This window comes from Stomoxys calcitrans, chromosome 3 (genome assembly GCF_963082655.1).
Source record: "Stomoxys calcitrans chromosome 3, idStoCalc2.1, whole genome shotgun sequence".
Taxonomy (NCBI): domain Eukaryota; kingdom Metazoa; phylum Arthropoda; class Insecta; order Diptera; family Muscidae; genus Stomoxys; species Stomoxys calcitrans.
The window spans coordinates 80,417,187-80,437,510 of NC_081554.1; the positions used below are offsets into that span (position 1 = coordinate 80,417,187).

The window sequence follows — 20,324 nt, forward strand, 5'->3', positions numbered from 1 at the left end:
GTGAGTTGTATTAGGCCCTTCGACATCCTTCGTCAATTTGGCCCAGATCGGTTCAAATTTGGATATAGCTGCCATATAGACCGATCTCTTGATTTAAGGTTTTGGGCCCTTAAAAGGCGCATTTATTGTCCGATGTTGCCGAAATTTGGGACAGAGTGTTAAGTTAAGCCCCAAACATATTTCTGCAATTTGGTCTAGATCGATTAAGATTTGCATATAATTGCCATATATACTGATCGGCCGATTTAGGGTCTTAGGCCCATAAAAGCCACTTTTATTTTCCGATTTTGCTGAAAATCGGGACAGTGAGTTGTATTTGGCCCTTCGACATTCTTCGTTAATTTGGGCCAGATCGGTCCAAAGTTGGATATAGCTGTCATTTAGACAGATCCTCTGATTTAGGGTCTTAAGCCCATAAAAGCAACATTTATTATCGTATATTGCTGAAACTTGGGATAGTGAGTTGTGTTAGGCCCTTCGACATCCTTTTCCAATTTCACTGAGATCGGTCCAGATTTGGATATAGCTACCATATAGACCGATTTCTCGATTTAAGGTATTGGGCCCATATAAGGCTCATTTACTGTCCGATGTCGCCGAAATTTGGTACAGTGAGTTAAATTAAGCCTCTTGAAATGCTTCTGCATTATGACACAGATTGGTCCAGATTTGGATATAACTGCCATATAGACCGATCTCTCGGTTTTAGATTTTGGGGCCATAAAAGGCGCTTTTATTGGCCGATATCGCTGAAATTTGTGACAGTGAGTTTAGTATAAAACGTTATATATATGATATATTGGGTTGCCCAAAAAGTAATTGCGGATTTTTTAAAAGAAAGTAAATGCATTTTTCATAAAACTTAGAATGAACTTTAATCAAATATACTTTTTTTACACTTTTTTTCTAACACAAGCTAAAAATAACAGCTGATAACTGACAGAAGAAAGAATGCAATTACAGAGTCACAAGCCGTTGAAAAAATTTGTCAACGCCGACTATATGAAAAATCCGCAATTACTTTTTGGGCAACCCAATACATATAGTGCCTATATAATTCAGTACCTGCAAATCGCATTGCATATCAGAATTGGATAAAATTGTGCACGAGGACTTTTGCTATGACCTACAATATCCATACCTAGATTTGTTTCAGTTATACATGAAAGGCTCCGTAGAAATTATAGCCGCGTTTTTAACATGTCTCACTTCCAAGACGAATATTTTATAGTTAAATTGAATGTAAAATTTTCCTTTTTTATGTTATGACAAATAAATTATACCCGCACTGTTTTATTGAGTGTCAATATATCAATTTTTTTTCTTTGGTTTACAGTATTTGAAAACTCTTAAATGTGACCCTCTCACACACACACACACCCTCATACATATCTGTCATGCGCCAATTGAGTGGTTTATCGCGTGGCTTTAATTTTACGATTCAATTTTCTCTGGCCTTCATAAAAAAGGATTTAGCTGCAATTGAAGTTATTTGTTTGATGTGCGGCGTTAAACCCTTTTCCTTCATCCTCACGAAACTGCTTGCCATTGAATTTTCATTCATTATCCTTTTTTGTGGGTGGGTTTCATGTTACCTTTTTGTTTTAACGATCACAATAATTGTGTTTCCATGCATACGTATCTCGCCCGCATATCCTTATGTGAGGCCATCATGAGCCATCATACAACAGCCATGCATGCGTGTGTATAACTTGGGGAGAACTCTAATGATTTTGGAAAAATTTACATATCCTTATTTTTATTAGCAAAGTTTTATGTCTGTTTGGATAAGAGAGCAGAGCACAGTGTTGGTGGTAGTGGTTCGCGGTTAAAGGGGTATCCATTGGCAGCACTCATGAATGGGAAACGGAGGATGATGAGTACCACAATAGTGACAGAGGAAGACATCAAGGCAATTTAAAGTTGATTTATCACCATGCTTTGACACGATTCCATGAAATTTGTCGGAAAAACTTTTTTAATATGATTTGATGCGATTGTGTTGGATCAACGAATTTTTGGGCGAAAAGGGATTTATTTTCATAAGAGGATAATCATATGGGTTTCAAGGCGTTTGAAAAAATGTGCATGTTTGGAACAATGTTTATAAGCCATTAAGGCATTTATATACACTTTAAAAGGATTTAAGTACAAATAAGCAATGTAAAGAGATCTAGAAAGCTTTCGAAGTTAGAAGGCAAGTTACTAATCAACACCTATTGGTTACTAGAACATAAGTCTATGAAAACATGATTAGGATGATTTGGCTGGTCATGGTAAGATTATGTTGTTTAACCTATTGGTTACTAAAAAATAAGTCTATGAATACAAAATTAGGAAGCTTTGACAGGTCACGGTGAGATTATATTGTGTAATATTTGGTTGACAAACTGAGCTGTTTTCAACCGCTCCCTGGAACTACTGGCATATATCTAAGCCAGTAATCGTAATCGATAAGTAATGAAAATTAACCTTGAAAAAGTCTAGTTCATGAATTCCGTGTTTCTCATAGAATTCTTATTTCTTTTCTGTTCTATGACACAAAGTCGGTTCAAATCTATTTTAGGTACTACGTGCTACTCACATAATCCCTATTCATTTTCTATTCTATACCACAAAGTCGGTTCACATCTGGTATCGTATCAACACCTACATATGTGTCGGTACCTGTTAGCCGCGAAAGCCGGGACATGTTTTAACATTTCGTCGTCTTCCCCATATTCCCTGTACCGAGATTGATACCGAAATCCCTCAGTATTGGCATCGTTTACCCACAATACGGAACCCCCTATAAAATTCCCGTTCGTCGAAGACACAAAGACTTCGCATTTAAAAAGATGCTAGACGGCAGTCTCCGGTTCATATGTGCGCTGCCATATTGCCTATCGCAATTCCCGGTTATGTCACCTGTCATAGTGTCTTCTGAAAATGGGGCAGGAGTAAACTTTTGCTAGATTAGGTTGGATTTATTTGGGAGCCTATCGTCAGACTCACTTAGACATTTTCGTCCCTTGTGACACCCCGGAAACAGGAGAAGAAAGATGCCTATAGTTCTACCGCTGAACCTTCCAGATCACCTTAAAAAGTCCAACAACTTGCGAATGTCCACTAAATCAGACACATTCTCAAGGAAATGAGAAAATGGAACTTCTTCCGACTACCAGTGTGGGATACACACACAGCAGATGTTCTATAGTCCTTTCTTCTTCGACGTCCTTACAGCTTCTGCAAAAGCCGTTACTGACAACCTTCAGTCTGTTAGCATGTTTTCCGATCAGGGAGTGACCTGTCATCATGGACACAATAAGTGGTAGACCTCTTCAAGTCTAGATGAGGCCACATAATTTTGAAATGTTCACAACCCACCCTTTTGTCACCATCTGTGATTCGGTGACCTTCGGGTCTGGTCCTGAAATTTTAGCTTACATGTCGCTAGAGGCATATCCACAGATTCCTAACCCATTCCCTGGATTGTGTAAAGTAGTTTCTAGTCTCGGAACTCGTCTGCTCTACAATTCCCTTGGATATTTCTGTGGCCCGACGCCGTGAACAGATGAATTTTGAACTGTTCATCCATCTCGTTGAGATATCTACGACAGCCGAGAGTGGTATTTGAATTCTGAAATATGCTCCCCAAAGATTTAATGGCTACCTGGATGTTTGAGAAGATATTTATGGCAAACGTAGCTTTGACTGATTTTTTAAGTTGCAAGTATCGCTACTTTAACTGCAAGTATCTCCGGTTCATACGCACTACAGTGGTTGGATAGTCTTTTCGGTATGACCAGTCCAAGTTATTCGGAGTACAAACTAAAGCCCACCTGGTCGTTTTTTTATACACCCCACCATCGTAAACATCTTTCCTTCCTTCCAGGTTTTCTATCGTCGCATCGATTATACCGCGATGGTGTGAGCTGCTCCCATTCTCCCATGTCGTAAGTCCCATTGCCGCAGTAGTTGCCTCACACTTAATCTGTATGTCAATGGGTCGGATATCTAGAATAGTCTCTAATGCGTGAGGACTACTCCCACTAGGACACTGACCAATAAATATGGTCTGAATCGGTCCATAACTTGGGCACATTGGCTGAAATTGAACAGCCAAACCAAGCACCATCTGAAAAATCTTTCCTTCCTTCAAGGTTTTCTATTTTTCTGCTCCCATTCTCATTCCATTCTCCCATCGTCGTAAGTCCCATTGCCGCAGTAGCTGCCTCACACTTAATTTGTATGTCAATGGGTCGGATATCTAGAATAGTCTCCAGTACGTGAGGACTACGCCCACTAGGACATTGACCAATAAATATGGTCTGAATCAGTCCATAATTTGAGCCGATAGTAATTATTATCCACATTGGCTGAAATTGAACAGCCAAACCAAGCATGGCTTCAATCGGTTCATAACTATGTATAGCTCTAATAGCATATCAATTCTTATCCATTATATTTTGTTTGTCTATAAAGAGAATCTTAAAATACCCTCTACCATGGATCGCATTTGCAAATTTCTTTGCCCCATGATCCTTGGTAGAGGGTATTTAAGTTTCGGCCTGGCCGAACTTAACACGTTTTTACTTGTTTTTTTGCTTATTTACAATTTAAAACAACGACACTTGAGGTCGAATGCTAGGCACTGCTGCCAGTGGCAGTCTTTAACTGACGGAACCCTAGTATTGCCATCTGGAAGATCATGATACACGAATGGATCAAGTCTAGAGGACAGAGGGGGCCTGGGGGTTTACATTGAGAACCCAGGGACAGAGATCTGTTTTAGACTGCCTGACTATAATACGGTCCTGCAGGCGGAGATCCGGGCGATCGCGGAATGCGTGAAGTGGTGTCGTAAAATTGCCATAAGGGCAATAACATCCAATACGGTAAGGTCACGAACAGTCTTGCAGTATAAAAAGGAGATTAACGCCTTCTCTGAGAATGGCACAATCCGCATCGTTTGGGTGCCGGGCCATAACGGAGTAAGGAGGAATGAAAGGACAGACGATTTGGCAGTGAAGGCCAGGGAACTGCCTTCAATAAACTTGGTTAACCCGAAGCTTTTCGGGTCGAGCGAGTTAAGGGCTTGGGCTACAAACACGCATGTATCACTGCGGAACATCGAAACAGTCGGTAGGACGGCGAAAATCTTATGGGGTGATCCGGATTGTTAGAGGACGAGGCTATTACTGAAAGGGAGTAAGAGGGAGGTCACTATACCTTTTGGTATCATAACGAGACACATACGATTACGAGCTCACTTATGTAAAATCGGTGCGGCAAGTGATAGCTAGTGTAGGGCAAGTGGGAAAGCTGATGAGACGTTGAAGCATTTACTTTCCTCATTGCGGCTAAAAGACACCCGTAGTTGGGTGGGGACACAATACCATACATGAACCATCTTAAGGGAATGATGCAGAAAAAAATAAGGATTTTGTAGGCAGCACGGAATTCCTAACTTGAAATTTACTTTTTTGAGATTACTTTTTAGTTTTTAGAGCGCATAACAAGCCGATTACTGGCTTAGGTGTATGTCCATAGTGGCATGGGGCACATTAATATCCGCACCCTTTTTTATATCCTCCACCATAGGATGGGGGTATACTAATTTCGTCATTCTGTTTGTAACACCTCGAAATATGCGTCTTTAACCCCCTAAGGTATATTTTTTCTTGATCGTGACATTTTAAGACGAACTAGTCCGTCCATCCGTTCGCCTGTCTCTCTGTCGAAAGCACGCTAAGCTTTGAAAGAGTACATCTAGCTGCTTGAAATTTTGCACAAATACTTCTTATCAGTGTAGGTCAGTTTGGAATTGTCAATGGGCCAAATCGGTCCATGTTTTGATATAGCTGCCATATAAACCGATCTTTGGTCTTGACTCCTTGAGCCTCTAGAGGGCGCAATTGTCATCCGATTTGACTGAAATTTTGCACGTAACGTTTTTTTTATCACTTCCACCAACTATGTTAAGTACGATTCAAATCGGTTTATAATCTGGTATATATGTCATACAATATATACCGACAATGAATCTTGACCTCTTGATCCAATAGAGGGCGCAATTCTCATGCAATTAGGCTGAAATTTAGCATGAGGTGTTTTGTTATGACTTCCAATAACTGTGCTAAGCATGGCGCAAATCGGCACATAAACTGATATAGCTGCCATATGAACCCATCTGGTATCTTGATTTCAGAAATTTTGTACAACGGTTTCTCTCATGATCCTCATCATACGTGTCTAATATGGTCTGAATCGATCAATAGCTTAATACAGCTTTCATATAAAGCTATCTCTCAATTTTGCTTCTTGAGCCCCCACAAGGCGCAATTCTTATCCGAATGAACTGGAATATTACAAAAAGACTTCTACAATGTCCAGCATTCATTTATGGTCCGAATCGGACTATAACTAGAAAAAGCTCCAATACCATAACAGTTCTTATTCAATATTCTTTGTTTGCCTAAAAAGAGATACCGCGCATAGAACTCGACAAATGCGATCCATGGTGCAGGGTATAAAAGATTCGGCCCGGCCGAACTTAGCACGCTCTTGTTTAATTTTATCCTTCTCTGTTTGCTGTTAAAGTAAATAAGCTATTTGGACTTTTTGGTACCAAAATGTATGATTTGTTCAAAATTACTTTGTCAGCCAACATATATCTTAGTAGAAGCTACATGTTAAATTTCAGAGCCCTATTTCAATCCGTAAAGAAAGTATAAAATGGTACCAAATACTGTACTAAACGTAAGTTTCTTCCGTTTTCATTACTATTTTCATACCCACTACCGAAGGATGGGGGTATATTCATTTTGTCATACCGTTTGCAACACATCGAAATATCCATTTCCGACCCTATAAAGTATATATATTTTTGATCAGCATAAAAATCTTAGACGATCTAGCCATGTCCGTCCGTCTGTCTGTTGAAATCACGCTACAATGTGATTTAGTGTTTCCCAAACATCCCATTGCGGAACAAATAAGAGGGAAAGTAACTTCTCACAATATCAATTGAGTGCTGCCCGATTCAAATTTAAGCTCAATAATAAGGGGACCTCCTGTAATGCCGAGTCCGAACGGCGTGTCATTAAAAAGTGACACCTCTTGGTTGAGAAGTTGTACATGGCTGAAATACTCACAAATGTCGCCAGCATTTGGTGAGGGGAAAAGCACCGCTGAAAAATGTTTAAAGGTGTTTTCGCCGCCAGGATTTGAACCCGGGCGATTGGGCACGATAGGCGGGCATGCTATCCTATGCACCACGGTGGCTCCCACGCTACAGTCTTTGAAATCACGCTACAGTCTTTAAAAATAGAGATATTGATAAGCAGGTTAAGTTCGAAGATGGGCTATATCGGACTATATCTTGATATAACCCCCATATAGACCGATCCGCATATTTAGGGTCTTAGGCCCATAAAAACCACATTTATTATCCGATTTTGCTGTAATTTGAGACAGTTGTGTTAGGCCCTTCGACATCCTTCGTCAATTTGGCTCAGATCGGTTCAGATATAGCTGCCATATGGACCGAATTCTCGATTTAAGGTTTTGGGCCCATAAGAGGCGCATTTATTTGGGGCAGTGAGTTGTGTGAAGAACTTTGACATCCTTCTTCAATTTGGCCCATATCGGCCCAGATTTGGATATATCTGCCATATATACCGATCTCTCGATTTAAGGTCTTGCGCCCATAAAAGGCGCATCTATAGTCCGATTTTGCCGAAATTTGGGACAGTGTTGACCCCTTCGACATCCTTCTTTAATTTGGCCCAGATCGGTCCAGATTTGGATATAGCTGCCATATAGACCGATCCTCCGATTTAGGGTCATAGGCCCATAAAAGCCACATTTATTATCCGATTTTGCTGAAATTAGCGACAGTGAGTTGCAATAGGCCCTTCGACATCCTTCGTCAATTTGGCTCAGATCGGCCCAGATTTGGATATAGCTGCCATATAGACCGATCCTCCGATTTAGGCCTTAGGCCCATAAAAGGCGCATTTATAGTCCGATTTCGCCAAAATTTGAGGCAGGGAATTGCGTTAGACCCCTTGACATCTTTCTTCAATTTGGCTCAGATCGGTTTAGATTTGGATATAGCTGCATATAGACCGATCTCTCGGTTTAGGTTTTGGGTCCATAAAAGCCACATTTATTATCCTATTTTGCTGAAATTCGGGACAGTGAGTTGCGTTAAGCCCCTCAACATCCCTAGTCAATTTGGTTCAGATTGGTCCAGATTTGGATATAGCTGCCATATAGACCGATCTGCATATTTAGGGTCTTAGGCCCATAAAAACCACATTTATTATCCGATTTTGCTGAAATTTGAGGCAGTGAGTTGTGTTAGGCCCGGCATCCTTCGTCAATTTGGTTCAGATTTGGATATATCTGCCATATATACCGATCTCTCGATTTAAGGTCTTGCGCCCATAAAAGCCACATTTATAATCCGATTTTGCTGAAATTTGGGACAGTGAGTTGTGTGTGTCGACATGCTTCTTCAATTTGACTCAGATCGGTGTAGATTTGGATATAGCTGTCATATATACCGATCTCTCGATTTATGGTTTTGGTCCCATGAAAGGCGCATTTAATGTCTGATTTTGCCAAAATTTGGGACTGTGAGTTGTGTTAGGCCCTTCGACATATATCTTCAATTTGGCCCAAATCGGCTCAAATTTGGATATAGCTGCCATATAGCCCGATCTCTCGATTTGAGGTCTTGCGTCCATTAAAACCAAATTTATAATCCGATTTTGCTGAAATTTGCGACAGTGAGTTGTGTAAGGATCTTTGACATCCTTCTTTAGTTTGGCTCAGATCGGTCTAGATTTGGATATAGCTGCCATATAAACCGATCCGCCGATTTAGGTCTTAGGCCCATAAAAGGCGCATTTATTATGGTATACTGCTGAAACTTGGAACAGTGAGTTGTGTTAGGCCCTTCGACATTCTTTTTCAATTTGACTCATATCGGTTCAGATTTGGATATAGCTGCCATATAGACCGATCCTCCGATTTGGGGTCTTGCGCCCATAAAAGAAACATTTAATGTCCGATTTTGACAAAATTTGGGACAGTGAGTTTTGTTAGGCTCTTCGACATCTTTCTTCAATTTGGCTCAGATCGGTCCAGATTTGAATATAGCTGCCATATAGACCGATCTCTCGATTTAAGGTTTTGGGCCCATAAAAGGCGCATTTATTATCCGATTTCACTGAAATTTGACACCGTGACTTATGTTGGGCCCTTCAATATCCCTCTTCAATTTGGCTCAGATCGGTTCAGATTTGAATATAGCTGCCATATAGACCGATCTCTCGATTTAAGGTTTTGGTCCCATAAAAGGCGCATTTATTGAACGATTTTCTTGAAATTTGGGGCAGTAAGTTGCTTTAGGCCCCTTGGCTCAGATCGGTTCTGCGATTTGGCTCAGATCGGTCAAGATCGGATTTTGAAGAAAGGTGGTTTTTATAATTACCCAAGGTGGTGGGTGTCCAAAGTTCGGCCCGGCCGAACTAAACGCCTTTTTACTTGTTTACAAGATGTTGCAAAGCTTTGTAAGAATCTATCCAATCCCAATAACTAATCGAATAATATTTTTTCGAGATATTTAAGGCCTAGCTAATAATTTTCGCTATAAATATATTTTCTTTGACAACTACAACTAAATATCCCATATGATGTATGCATTAAATAACAATACAATTATTTTGTTGAAGGTTTACATTGACACAATTATAACGAACATTGATTTAAGAGCAGCAATACATTAAATTATCTTTTTTGTCACTGTAAATTTCCATAAATACTGTCGATGTGACAACAAATTTCCATAAATATTTCATGTTTCATAGAAGTTGTGTTTTTAAAAATTATGCAGTACTATTGTAAATGTGTTAGAATAAATTGTGGTGCTTTTGTGGTTGAGTAAATATCGTATTTCAGTTTAAATGTTTTTTTACAAAATTTTTTTTTTTGTGGTAAGGCAATTATTTGCAAGGGAAAGAATAAACCGTGTAAGTGTAAACAATATTTTTTTCATTTCACATACAATAATAATTAATTAAACACTTGGGGATTTTAAATTATGCGGAAAAAACAAAGGAACAAACAAACAAACAGATAAACAAGGTTGAATAAAAACCAGCAACCCATAGAGACTGGTTGGTCATGACATTAACAAACAAACAAAAAAGAAAAAACCGAAACCAAACGGAAGCAGAACCACAAAGCCATATAAAAATCATTCAAAAAACCATGAAGAACATGCCCCGCGACAATAAATTGAAAATGAAATTGAAACTTAATTGTTTCCAGGCAACCAAGGGACATCAGACATGTGTAACCACCAGGCAGCCGGGGATCCACTAGAGATCCGATACAGAAAAAAAACACAACATAGACATGCAACGCTAAGGTTAGAAACTCCAAGGCTAAATCACACAATACTCAGTCAGGCATTTGGGAAACTAGTAGAGCGATTACTTAAATTAGTTTTGCTTCTTTTACAGGCTTATTTTTTCTTCAACTATTTACCAAACTTCCATAGCCAAAAATAATAAAAATGATGGGAAAACATATTTTCAATAATTCCAAATTCAAATGCCAATCCAATGCGAATTACAACAAAAATAAAAACATAAGAACTTAGGTAACAACTCAAAGATGTTATGACAGATCGAATTGCTTAAAAAATTATATAGAGTTAAGAATTTGACAAAAGAGAAACCAGTGAACAGGAATGTGACAACCTTGTTGTTAGCACTGAATCTAGAGTATCTCTACTTCCGGTTTCCGCTGGCATCGATTTGCTAAAAAATATCCTAGCCAAACTGTCTAACCTGGCGCTAACCAAAGGCGATTTCTCCGAGTGCTCCGAATGATCGGAGTTATCTTGCTCTGAGCTTGCTGAACGATTGCTGTAAACGAAATAAAATTAGGATTTCACAAAAAGGGAAACAAAAAATCGTAAATAAAAAAAATACAACAAAAACATAAAGGAAAACCAAAAAAAAAAGAGATGTTTTTGTATAATCAAGAAGAAAAAATAGAAAAAAACAGAGAATTAATTTTGCTTTTTGTTTTGAAGTAAAACTTTTTGAAATTCAAAACCGTAATCAACAAAAGCAGTTTGTAAAGCATTTCATTGAATCAAAGTGAGAGTGCATTTGCATTTTTGTTGTTGTTATTTTTCATTGCTGGAAAAACTGCCAATTGTTTTTGGGTTTGTTTTTTGGTTTAAAAAAAATAAAATATTAAAATTTAGTTCAGTGTTTTGTATAAAGTTTTTTTTTTATTTTTTTTTAATAGAATATTTTTCCTTGTGAGTTTTCATGTACTTACCTACTGTAGATATGTCTGCGGTTGGCTGCTGTCATTGCTGATATATCGAATTCAATGGCCGAGTTGGATCGCTTCAATCCATTTTGTTTGTTGAGTTTCTTCATAAGATGCTTGGCTTTTCTTTTATGTTGGAATTTCCCAAAGAAAATCACAGCAAAATATTAAATGACATTATTAGAGATGGTAAGGAAATTGACAAAGTTAATACTTTGGATTAAAAACTTAAGGAAATGAAAACAAAAATTCAACAAGAGTGGTGAGCGAGTTCCAAAACATCATTTATAACTCTTCATAAGAAGGGATATACAATATAAGGGTGTAAAGAGTTAAGCAATGATTGCGAAAGCATCATTGTCATCTGAAACTCTTCAATATTAACATTTAGAAAACATTACACCTTCTTTATATCCCCAACGTTTTGAGTTGTGTTGATGTTATTGGTCGATAACATACTTAGAGTCACAATGTTTCATCTTTAATGTGAACAAGTAAAAGCGTGCTAAGTTCGGCCGGGCCGAATCTTATATACCCTCCACCATGGATCGCATTTGTCGAGTTCTTTTCCCGGCATCTCTTCTTAGGCAAAAAAAGGATATAAGAAAAGAGTTGCTCTGCTATTAAAACGATATCAAGATATGGTCCGGTTCGGACCACAATTAAATTATATGTTGGAGACCTGTGTAAAATTTCAGCCAATTTGTATAAGAATTGCGCCCATTGGGGCTCACGAAGTAAAATAGAGAAAACGATTTATATGGGATCTGTATCGGGCTATAGACCGATTCAGACCATAATAAACACGTTTGTTGATGGTCATGAGAGGATCCGTCGCACAAAATTTCAGGCATATCGGTAATAATAATTGCGACTTCTAGGGGTCAAGAAGTCAAGATCCCAGATCGGTTTATATGGCAGCTATATCAGGTTATGAACCGATTTGAACCTTATTTGACACAGTTGTTGAAAGTAAAAATAAAATACGTCATGCAAAATTTCAGCCAAAACGGATAGGAATTGCGCCCTCTAGAAGCTCAAGAAGTCAAATCCCCAGATCTGTTTATATGACAGCTATATCAGTTTATGGACCGATTTCAACCATACTTGGCACAGTTGTTGGATATCATAACGAAATACTTGGTGCCAAAAATTCATTTAAATCGGATAAGAATTGCGCACTCTAGAGGCTCAAGAAGTCAAGACCCAAGATCGGTTTATATGGCAGCTATATCAGGTTATGGACCGATTTAAACCATACTTGGCACAGTTGTTGGGTATCATAACAAAACACGTCGTGCGAAATTCCATTTCAATAGGATAAGAATTGCGCCCTCTAGAGGCTCAAGAAGTCAAGACCCAAGATCGGTTTATATGGCAGCTATATCAGGTTATGAACCGATTTGAACCATACTTGGCACAGTTGTTGAATATAATAACAAAACACGTCGTGCAAAATTTCATTCCAATCGGATAAGAATTGCGCACTCTAGAGGCTCAAGAAGTCAAGACCCAAGATCGGTTTCTATGACAGCTATATCAGGTTATGGACCGATTTGAACCATACTTGGCACAGTTGTTGGATATCATAACAAAACACGTCGTGGAAAATTTCATTTCAATCGGATAAGAATTGCGCCCTCTAGAGGCTCAAGAAGTCAAGACCCAAGATCGGTTTATATGGCAGCTATATCAGGTTATGAACCGATTTGAACCATACTTGGCACAGTTGTTGGATATCATAAAAAAACACGCTGTACAAAATTTCATTCGAATCAGATAAGAATTGCGCACTCTAGAGGCTCAAGAAGTCAAGACCCAAGATCGGTTTATATGGCAGCTATATCAAAACATGGACCGATATGGCCCATTTACAATACCAACCGACCTACACTAATAAGAAGTATTTGTGCAAAATTTCAAGAGGCTAGCTTTACTCCTTCGGAAGATAGCGTGCTTTCGACAGACAGACGGACGAACGGACGGACGGACGGACGGACGGACGGACGGACGGACGGACGGACGGACGGACGGACGGACGGACGGACGGACGGACAGACGGACGGACATGGCTAGATCGACATAAAATGTCACGACGATCAAGAATATATATACTTTATGGGGTCTCAGACGAATATTTCGAGTAGTTACAAACAGAATGACGAAATTAGTATACCCCCCATCTTATGGTGGAGGGTATAAAAATAAGGTATTTTAAAGCTAAAAGAATCAAATGATTCTATATAAGAGGGCTGATATATAAATTTCTGATCAAGGTCACACTAAGTATTGCCGGGTGAAATCTGACATTTCCATTGGAAAGTTTGATAGTTTCTTCAAAATCGGAAGATAGATTTATATGCGAGCTCTATCAAGCTTTTGATCGATTCATTGCGCCCTCTAGAGGCTCAAGAAATCATGATCTCAGATCGGTTTATATGGTAGCTATATTAGGTTCTATACCGATTTACGCCATACTTAGCACAGCTATTGGAAGTCATAACAAAACACCTCATGCAAAATTTCAGCCAAATCGGATGAGAATTGCTCCCTCTAGAGGCTCAAGAAGTCAAGACCCAAGATCGGTTTATATGGCATCTATATTAAAACATGGACCGATTTGATCCATTTACAATCCCAACCGATCTACACTAACAAAAAGTGTTTGTGCTAAATTTTAAGCGGCTAGCTTTACTCCTTCGAAAGTTAGGGTGCTTTCGACAGACAGACGGACGGACGGACAAACTGACGGATATGGCTAGATCGACTTAAAATGACATGGCGATCAAGAATATATATACTTTATTGGGTCTTAGACTCATATTTCGAGGTGTTACAAACAGAATAACGAAATTAGTATACCCCCATCTTATGGTGGAGGGTATACAAAATTTAGTTGAAGAGCATAATTTTATTCCACATACCAAACTTCTATCAAACTAGCAAAAGTTAAAGCTTCTAGGAACCGAACAAGGATGATTGAGAGACTGTTTACATGGGAGCTATATCAGGTTATAGACTGATGTGGACCGTATTGGACACAGTTGTAGGAAGTCTTAACAAAACCATATGTGCAAAATTTCACCCAAATCGGGCAAAAATTGCGGCTGGTAAGGGCTCAAGAAGTCAAATCGAGAGATCGGTTTATATGGGAGCTAAATCAGGTTATACACCCATTTGAACCGTACTTGGCACAGTTGTTGGAAGTCATAACAAAACCTACATGCTATATTTCAGCCAAATCCGACAAAACTTGCGGCTTGTAAGGGCTCAAGAAGTCAAATCGAGAGATCGGTTTATATAGGAGCTATATCAGGTTATAGACCGATTTGGAACGTACTTGACACAGTTGTTGAAAGTCATAAGGAAACACAATATGCTAAATTTCTGCCAAATCGAACAAGGCTTCCAGGTGCTCCAGAAGTCAAATCGGGAGATCGGATTGTATTGTATGTATTGTTGAAATCACGCTACAGTCTTTAAAAGAGGAGATATTGGGCTGAAACTTTGCATAGTTTTTATACCCTCCACCATAGGATGGGGGGTATACTAATTTCGTCATTCTGTTTGTAACTACTCGAAATATTCGTCTGAGACCCCATAAAGTATATATATTCTTTATCGTCGCGACATTTTATGTCGATCTAGCCATGTCCGTCCGTCTGTCTGTCTGTCGAAAGCACGCTAACTTCCGAAGGAGTAAAGATAACCGCTTGAAATTTTGCACAAATACTTCTTATTGGTGTAGGTCGGTTGGTATTGTAAATGGGGCACATCGGTCCATGTTTTGATATAGCTGCCATATAAACCGATCTTGGGTCTTGATTTCTTGAGCCTCTAGAGTGCGCAATTCTTATCCGATTGGGATGAAATTTTGCACGACGTGTTTTGTTATGATATCCAACAACTGTGCCAAGTATGGTTCAAATCAGTCAATAGCCTGATATAGCTGCCATATAAACCGATCTTGGGTCTTGACTTCTTGAGCTTCTATAGTGCGCAATTCTTATCCGATTGGAATGAAATTTTGCATGACGTGTTTTGTTATGATATCCAATAACTGTGCCAAGTATGGTTCAAATCGGTCTATAACCTGATATAGCTGCCATGTAAGCCGATCTTGGGTCTTGACTTCTTGAGCCTCTAGAGTGCGCAATTATTATCCGATTGGAATGAAATTTTGCATAACGTGTTTTGTTATGATATCCAATAACTGTGCCAAGTATGGTTCAAATCGGTTCATTACCTGATATAGCTGTCATATAAATTGATCTGGGGATTTGACTTCTTGAGCTTCTAGTGGACGCAATTCCTATCCGATTTGGCTGAAATTTTGCAAGACGTATTTTATTCTTACTTTCAACAAATAAGGTTCAAATCGGTTCATAACCTGATCGGTCTATAGCCCGATACAGTTCCCATATAAATCCCAGTTCCCATATTACTTCTTGAGCCCCCAAAGGGCGCAATAAGACAGTGAGTAGTGTTTGGCCATTCAACATATTCTTTAAAATTTGGCCTAAATCGGTACATATTTGAATATAGCAGCCATATAGTCTGATCTCTCGATTTAAGGTCTTGGGCCCATTAAAGGCGTATTTTTTGTCCGATTTCATTGAAATTTGGGACAGTGAGTTATTTAAAGCTCCTCGATATCCCTCTTGAAGATGGCCCAGATCGGTCCGGATTTTCATATAGTTGCCATATAGACCGATCTCTCGATTTAAAGGCATGGGCCCATAAAAAGCGCATTTATTATCCGATTTCGCTTGAATTTAGATTATATTAGGCTTTTCGACATCCGTGTCCTAATGGTTCAGATCGGTCTATACTTGGATATAGCTGCCACAAAGAGCAATTTTCAACCAAAATTGAACAGTGACTTGTATTTGTTAGACTACTCAATGTTCGTGCCGAATTTGATCCAAATCGTACCATATTTGGATAAAGCTGCTACGGGTGCATAACGAAATGTGGATAATGACGAAAGGTGGTTTAAACATTTACCCGATGTGGTGGGCATCCGAAGATCGGCCAGGCCGAACTTAAGGCCTTTTTACTCGTTGATGATAAATATAGGCATTTTCATTTTCTTCGTTAGGCCAGAAACTTATATAGCAGCCCTCCTAGGTAAGAAAGCCAGCTCTTTTGCCTATATTCCTGCAAAAGAGTCATTGGCAGAAGACGGGGCTTTAGACCAAGCATTGGGTATATACTGAAGTTGTCAGACCTATAATGCTGTATGGTGTTACGGTCTGGTGAACGGCGCTTCAAAAGTCCAACTACTGTTCAATACTCAGCCGGATCCAAAGGATGGCAGGTTTGTGCATCACAGTCGCACTGAGGGACGACATCATCTGTTGCGCTGAATTTAATACTACTCCTAATGCCATTGTCGATAATTAAAGTGTGTCCAGCACTGGGAGTCAGAAGAAGTTACACTTTAGGTTCTCATTGCTGTGAGAACTTGTCTGATTTAGCGGATATTAACCTTCGCAAGTTGTTGGGCTATTTAAAGCACTGGATGCACTGGATGGGTCAACGGTAGGAACCAGAAGGCATCTTTCTTCTCCTGTTCTAGAGGTATCACAATGAACGACAATTGACCGGTTTGATCATTCGCAAGTTTAGTTAGCAAATAAATGGTATGCACCCTTTTTATACCCTAGGTCGCAGTTTTCATCCGATCGACTAAAAATTTGGTACAGGCATGTTTTTCGAGACGAAGCCTATTGAAATTGGAAAAAATCGGTTCAGATTTGGATATAGCTCCCACATATATGTTCGTCCGATTTTCATTAATAATGCAATTAAGTGGTCATTTGTTAACCGATTCTCTCGAAATCTGGCAGGAAGGATTTTTCGCCCTTTTATTGAAAATGTGTTAACCTAGTAGCACTCACAGAGGTGGGTTCGATGCTTCCCTGGTATGGGATGCCTCCATAGTATGGCCAACACTCATCACCACTTTTGGTCGCTTCTCTTCCTGCTAAACCTTGATGGCCAGGGGAGTGATGTTTTTTACTTCTTTAACAATTATCGACCTCACATAGTGTCATGCCCGAACCTTTAGAATCGTTTGATTATTTACATATACTCGTATCATGATCGTATGACCAGGCAGTTGCTTCTACAATATATGAAAATCGTCTGCTTTCGCCATAGGACTGCAAGGGCTTTCGCTTGAAAGCAAAAATTTTAGTTGTTTCTACTAACAAATTTCTCTGAGTGTATACATGCCACGAACTTGGAAAAGGAAACATTTATAATTTTTCCTAAATAGAACAACTGCTGAAAAAGGTATCTATTTCAAACATAGTGCGATTTCCATGGTATATTCTTTAGAAATATTTTCCTAAATATATATTCATCTCACCACTGTTGTGAAAAAACCAAAGAAAATCAAAATGAAACATAAAAGTGCTAAAAAAAAACAGAACGCTTCTTCTCCCCTTCCTTCATTCCAGTCATCCTTTTTGATGAACTCACTTTTCCGATACGGGAGGCCGCACAAACTGGTCATGCCCTGTGCAGGTGCTTGCCCGAGCCTCGGCGCGCGATTGCTGGGACGCTTTGTTGAATTTGAACATGTTGAAATTCTTTTTGACGCTGGCTACCTCACAGACACGAACGATGATCTTGCGGCTGCTCTTGAAGACCGTATTCAGAGTTTTGTATACCAAAATCGACACCGACTTAGAGTGATTGTTGTGGTGATGATGATGATGGTGGTGATGCGGGTGACCATTGGGTGAGCCACCCACATGACCGTGCAACGGCGTGGGCAACGATTGCTGCTGCTTCAGTTGATGTAATGGATGAGGTTGCAAATCCTGAATAACCTTCGTTGACTGGGAACGAGTGATGAGTTTTTGGCTATCGCATTTGCAGTTGGTGGTGTTGGTCGTCGGAGTCGTTGAGCCGTTGCGCAAGGGATAGGCCGAGCAGGAGGAGTTTTGTGAGTTTTGTTGCTGTGGTCGGGCAGTTGAGTTATTGTTGTTGGTGGTGCTGGTGCTGTTGCTAGCAACTGGTCGTTGATATGTCGGCGGTGGGGGTTGATTGGGTGGTTGTGGGCCTTGCTGCAACGGTAGCTGTAGCTGTTTCTGCTGTTGGCGGCAATTGATGATGACTTCCTCGTTGCAGCCCGGCTGCAATGGAGGCACTTCACTTGTAATGTCCTGCAATGTGGTCGTTAGGAATTTGCCAAATTTTAATGTATTCATGTGTGTGTGTGTGTATGTATAGGTGAGTTTCAATTAAAATAATTTTTGTGGTTCAATTGTTGCAAATTTGTTGACAATGCGTGTCAATGGTGATGTGGTCGTGTTGATTTCGATTGGTTTTGTGGTTGTGTTTCACAATTTTGTTGCATAGCATTGTTACGTGTGATGATAATGTGGTATCAATTAGATTTTTTTTTGGAATTTGAATTTGTTTTGCCATTGTTGTTGTAATTTTGAAGTGTGTTATTTCGGATCGCATTTTTTTTTGTGGTGAATTAGCAGTTGGTTTGGTTTTTGATTTTGCATTATTGATCGTAACAAACACACACACAGAAACAAAGAAGGAAAGACAAAAAGAAACAGAAATACAGACAAATATTTTAAAAAATTGCACGCTTCAGTTTGAACATTTAATTAAAGTATTCATGTTTTTTTTTTTTTGGTTTTCAATCTTAAACATAATTAAGGCAGAATAAGCAACAAAAATTACACTATTTATTTTACAGTCGATATCGCATGAATTCCGAGATGTTTTAATAAAAAGGTAGGAAATGTGATTTGTTCAAAGAAAAAACTGCTGGTGATTTGCCAGGATTTTCGCTACAAGTTCAGGTATTCGCAAGTTCTTGTGTTGATGACATGGAAGTAAGGTCTAATTTAGCACTCTTGGTGGCGCGATACTTATCACTGGGAGGAAACTAGGAACTCTCGGCATATTGTTGTTGCTACCTCCTACTTTCACTGACCTAGCTAACTGCGATTTGTTTATGTTTTGGTTTCGAAATTTACCTCATGAAAGTGCTTACTACGGAATAAACTTGGGATAGTTTGCCCCTGTTCCTTAGTGGAATGCTCATGGGCAAAAATTGCATTTGCAGTCATATACTCAGGAGATCTGAACTGATTAAGGACAACGAAGTATGTAGGCTTGATAGGTTTATAAAAACATGGCACATTATCAGCAACTGACGCAGTAAAATTCGGTTGTATACTTCTGGTGCGCACTTAACCTCGCCTTCATGTCTGATGCCGTCGCAAGGCATTCCTTCTCAACAAGGCTTCTTATGTATCCTTTCTACATGTTGTAGAAAGAAAAGCCGTCAATTTTAGACTTAATCACTTGGGCAGAGGCCACCGTATCGTAGAGGTTAGCTTGTCCAGCTATGACGCTGAACGCCTGGTTTATAATCCTGGCGAGACCATCATATAAAAATGTTCAGCGGTGGTTTTCCCCTCCTAATGCTGGCAACATTTGTGAGGTACTATGCCATGTAAAACTTCTCTCCAAAGAGATGTCGCACTGCGGCACGCCGTTTGGACTGGGCTATAAAAGGGAGGTCCCTTAACATTGAGCTTAAACTTGAATCGGTCTGCACTCATTGATATGTTAGAAGTTTGCCCCTGTTCCTTAGTGGGCAAAATTTGCAGTATATTTGGAGTCAGGGACGAAGTGGCCAATGATGTACTAGCTCCTAAAATATTAAGGCTGCCTGCTCGCATGTTACATTAAAATCAGGCAAAAAGACTTGAATGCTAAAATGAGAAGGGAGAATAGTTTTTTGTTCAACAGTCGCAAAATTTAGTCTCCGTGAAAAAGAAACTCCCGATATCGGATTAGGGATTAGCAGCACCAAATTTTAACTTTGTGATATTGACAAGACCACATATTTGTGCTTTGATGAAGAAAGTGATACCCACCCTTATAAGCGGGACAAAAAAAAAGGAACATTTAACACTGCACGGAAGATGAACATAGAA

General features: G+C 39.4%; 1 protein-coding gene across 6 annotated transcripts in view; it reads right to left on the reverse strand.

Annotated features, from left to right (window-relative positions):
* The window catches only part of LOC106085679 (slowpoke-binding protein), a 374,280-nt gene that overhangs the window by 97,568 nt on the left and 256,388 nt on the right, over positions 1 to 20,324 (reverse strand). For 2 of the 6 annotated variants that reach the window (XM_013250012.2, XM_013250016.2), the window contains exons 2-4: positions 17,833 to 18,521; positions 11,350 to 11,469; positions 10,758 to 10,925 (exon numbers count right to left, since the gene is read on the reverse strand). The exons of 1 other annotated variant lie outside the window; for it this stretch is intronic. In XM_013250012.2, the coding sequence (XP_013105466.2) occupies positions 10,758 to 10,925; positions 11,350 to 11,469; positions 17,833 to 18,521 (977 nt within the window). The remainder of the gene's footprint in view (positions 1 to 10,757; positions 10,926 to 11,349; positions 11,470 to 17,832; positions 18,522 to 20,324) is intronic. 3 more of the 6 variants (XM_013250014.2, XM_013250017.2, XM_013250013.2) reach the window with 2 other exon arrangements.